Below are 3039 nucleotides of genomic sequence, written 5' to 3'. Positions count from 1 at the left end.
TTGCCTTCCCCTCAGATGTCCCCCCTCCCCACATACCCCACCCTTCCCCCACATCCTGTCACTCAGAGGCCCTGGCCCCGCCCCTGATGGAACTTGGACCCTGTGGTCCCTGCTCCAGGCGCCCCTTTCCTGCCATCTCCCTCCTGTGTGGATGGTCTGTGGTTGCTCTGTGATGGGCTCTTTGGTGAATTCTAAGCTGCAGAGCAGAGGGCCATGCCCGGTTTCCTCCCTGGGTACCAGGCCGCTGGAGCCTGGCAATAGGTCCCCTGCCCAGGTGGTGACAGGAGGAGGTGGGTGGGGAAGGGAACGTGGGGGGGGGGGGCAGGTCTAGGAGGAGGCAGTGATGGCACAAGTCCTCACCCAGCCTAGAGCCCGGAGCCCCAAGGGGCAGACCAGTGGGTGCCCAGTGGGTGCTCAGTGGCTGAGGGTCCCAGGGGTCTTCCTGCCCTTTGGCCTCCCTCCAAACCCAGAGGATGGGCCCCCGGGAGCTGGCAGTGGGGTGCTGGGGTCCTGTGTCCCCACTGCCTGGCCACCCCACACTGGGCGGCGTCACCGTCATCTCTCACCAGCGTGAGGGGTCCTTCCTGTCCCCACAGCGCATTTCCTGCTTCAGCCTAAGGCCGAGTGTCATTTCTACAACGGGACGGAGCAGGTGCGGTACCTGGAGAGATACTTCTACAACAGGCAGGAGTATGTGCACTTCGACAGCGATCTGGGGGAGTACCGCGCGCTGACCGAGCTGGGCTGGCCTGATGAGAAGGACTGGAACAGCCAGGAGGACCTCATGGAGCAGAAGCGGGCAGCGCTGAACAAGTTCTGCAGACACAACTACTGGGTGTCTGAGGGATTCTCAGTGCAGCGGAAAAGTGAGCGCGGGGTGGGGGAAGAGGGACAGGTGGCTTGTGTGCCTGTGTGTGTGTGTGTGTGTGTAGGACGGACGCACACGGGGCTGTGAGGAGCACCCATGAGGGGCCTGAGGTCGGCTGTGGGACCCTGAGGTCCTGTCTTGTGTTGGGTGTTTCCGGGGGTGCCCAGTGTCCAGTCGGGGGAGGGTTTGGGGAGCAGCGGGGAGGGAGGGAGGTGGGAGGTGGGAGGAGGGAGTCCTCTGTCTTGGCCAAACCTCCCCTGACCCTGAGCCCTGGAATAGGGGTGCTGGGTACACAGGCCTTTCCCTGGGCGGAGGGTCAGGCTGGGTGTGAGGGGCGGGGCCTCCGAGGCACCTCTGGCCTCTCTGAGCTCCTTTCAGGTCTCAGTGTCTTGTTCCCCCCTCAGTGCCCTGTGTTTACAGAGGGGGTGATGGGGAGCCTGGGTCTGATTGTAATTGTGTTACTTAACACACTGATGTCACACCTACACAGGCTGACAGCATTTAAGTCATTACATGTTAACTGTTTAGAGTTGAGACAATTTACCTCACATTGTTTTCTTAAATCTTTTTCAATGTTGCCAAATACTCAGATGAAATTTTGTTTTTAATTTTTAATTTATCCTTGTTTGATTTCTCAGGTTCTTCTACAGTTTTCACGTAGGTGTTGGCTAATGGCTGTTCCTGCTCCAAGAATGGCCTATTGTCTGTCATCCCTGGGATCCGGGCCTTTTTCTCAGTGATTTCCCGGGTTCTCTAGGCAGCAGGACAGACACTTTACTGACACTGATTCAGCATTTTCTCCATTTCCTGGCTTGTGTTTTGATTCTGTTTTATGTCTTTCATGTTAAGAATTTAAACATCTTTAAGGTAATGAAATGCACTCAGAAGTTGCTAGCAATGATTTACCATCAATCTTAAATCTACCTTTTAGGACCCACGTTGTTCCTCCTCCTCCTTCTCCTCATCCTCCTGCTCCTCTTCTTCTCTCTCCCCCTCCACCGGCTCCTCCTCCTCTTCCTCCTACAAATCTGTATTTATTGAGCCTGGTCTCAGTCAGGAAGCAAACATATGAATGAGTCCCAGCCTCTGCCCTGAGTTCAAATGTCACATTGAAAAGAGACAATTATAAAAAGACAGGAATTCCGATAACAGGAATTCCTTTGCTGGCTTCTTTTGAGAAGGAGCGGGTAGCTCAGTGAGTATCACTGTAAGTGTTATAATGAGTGCTGCCCTGCTCCTCCCTCTCCCTCAGGACTCAGCCCCCGGAGGTGAGGAATCACCGTCCTTCCTGCTTCCAGGGGAACCATCTCTGTGTTCTCAGGTGTGATCACATTCCCAGGACTTCACACCCTGAGTCCCCATCTTCCCCAAGCTGTCCCCGAGCTTCTCCCCACGGCTTTCCTTCTATTTTCTCTCCATCCTGTATAATAAATTGACAGAACTGCGGAATAACTGGTTGCTATAATGTGCACTGACCTCCAGGGGACAGGTGCTCAATGCCGGAGTTGCTCCCAGTGGGCCTGAAGCTGGTCTCAAGGCTGGTGAACTCAACAGTGGTGGTGGGAGCCTCTCCTGCATCCACAGCAGCGCTAAGGATGTCCAACTGACAACTTAGGCCTGCTCCCCAGGGGGCAGTCGTAAGCCATCAGTAGGACATTTGCGGAGGACTCCTGGACTGTGAGAGGATGCTGGAAGGGCTGAGGGACCTCCCAAAGTTCACAAATTTGGTGCACCTGGCCTCTAGTATATAATAAACAGCTGACATAAAGTGATGGCTATGTTCCAGCCACTGTTGTACATGTTTCAGGTCCATTGGTCCTCATATGTCCTTAAGTGGTGAGTTAGTATTATCACCCCCTTTGCAGGTGAGGAGCTGAGCAGAGAGGGTCTCCCAGGATCACCAGTAAGAGGCAGAGCCTGGATGTGACCAGGCAGCCCTGCCCCAGGAATCACACTGGAACTCACACACTCTGTGCCTCGCAAAGATTTGTAAACACTTCATTCAACAATGAGTAACTATTTCCAGATACGAAAAATTCCCCAAATTTCCTCAGTCTCTCAAATCCAGAGGCCTGGGCTGTATGCAGAGATTCAAGGCCCATGGCACTACCAGCTGCGGGGCCACAGGCCGGGTTTGAGGGGGGCCTGCTGGGGCCTGGGACTGGAGACGG

General features: G+C 54.7%; 1 protein-coding gene across 1 annotated transcript in view; it reads left to right on the top strand.

The window, feature by feature from the left end:
- LOC102760441 (HLA class II histocompatibility antigen, DRB1-16 beta chain) overlaps positions 1-3039 on the top strand; it is a 24102-nt gene that overhangs the window by 19312 nt on the left and 1751 nt on the right. The window contains exon 2 of the mRNA XM_015562776.1: positions 597-866. Within this exon, the coding sequence (XP_015418262.1) occupies positions 597-866 (270 nt within the window). The remainder of the gene's footprint in view (positions 1-596; positions 867-3039) is intronic.

Source organism: Myotis davidii, unplaced genomic scaffold (genome assembly GCF_000327345.1).
Source record: "Myotis davidii unplaced genomic scaffold, ASM32734v1 scaffold2838, whole genome shotgun sequence".
Lineage (NCBI taxonomy): Eukaryota > Metazoa > Chordata > Mammalia > Chiroptera > Vespertilionidae > Myotis > Myotis davidii.
Note: the sequence above shows the minus strand (reverse complement) of the source record. Positions and strands in the feature narration are given on the sequence as shown.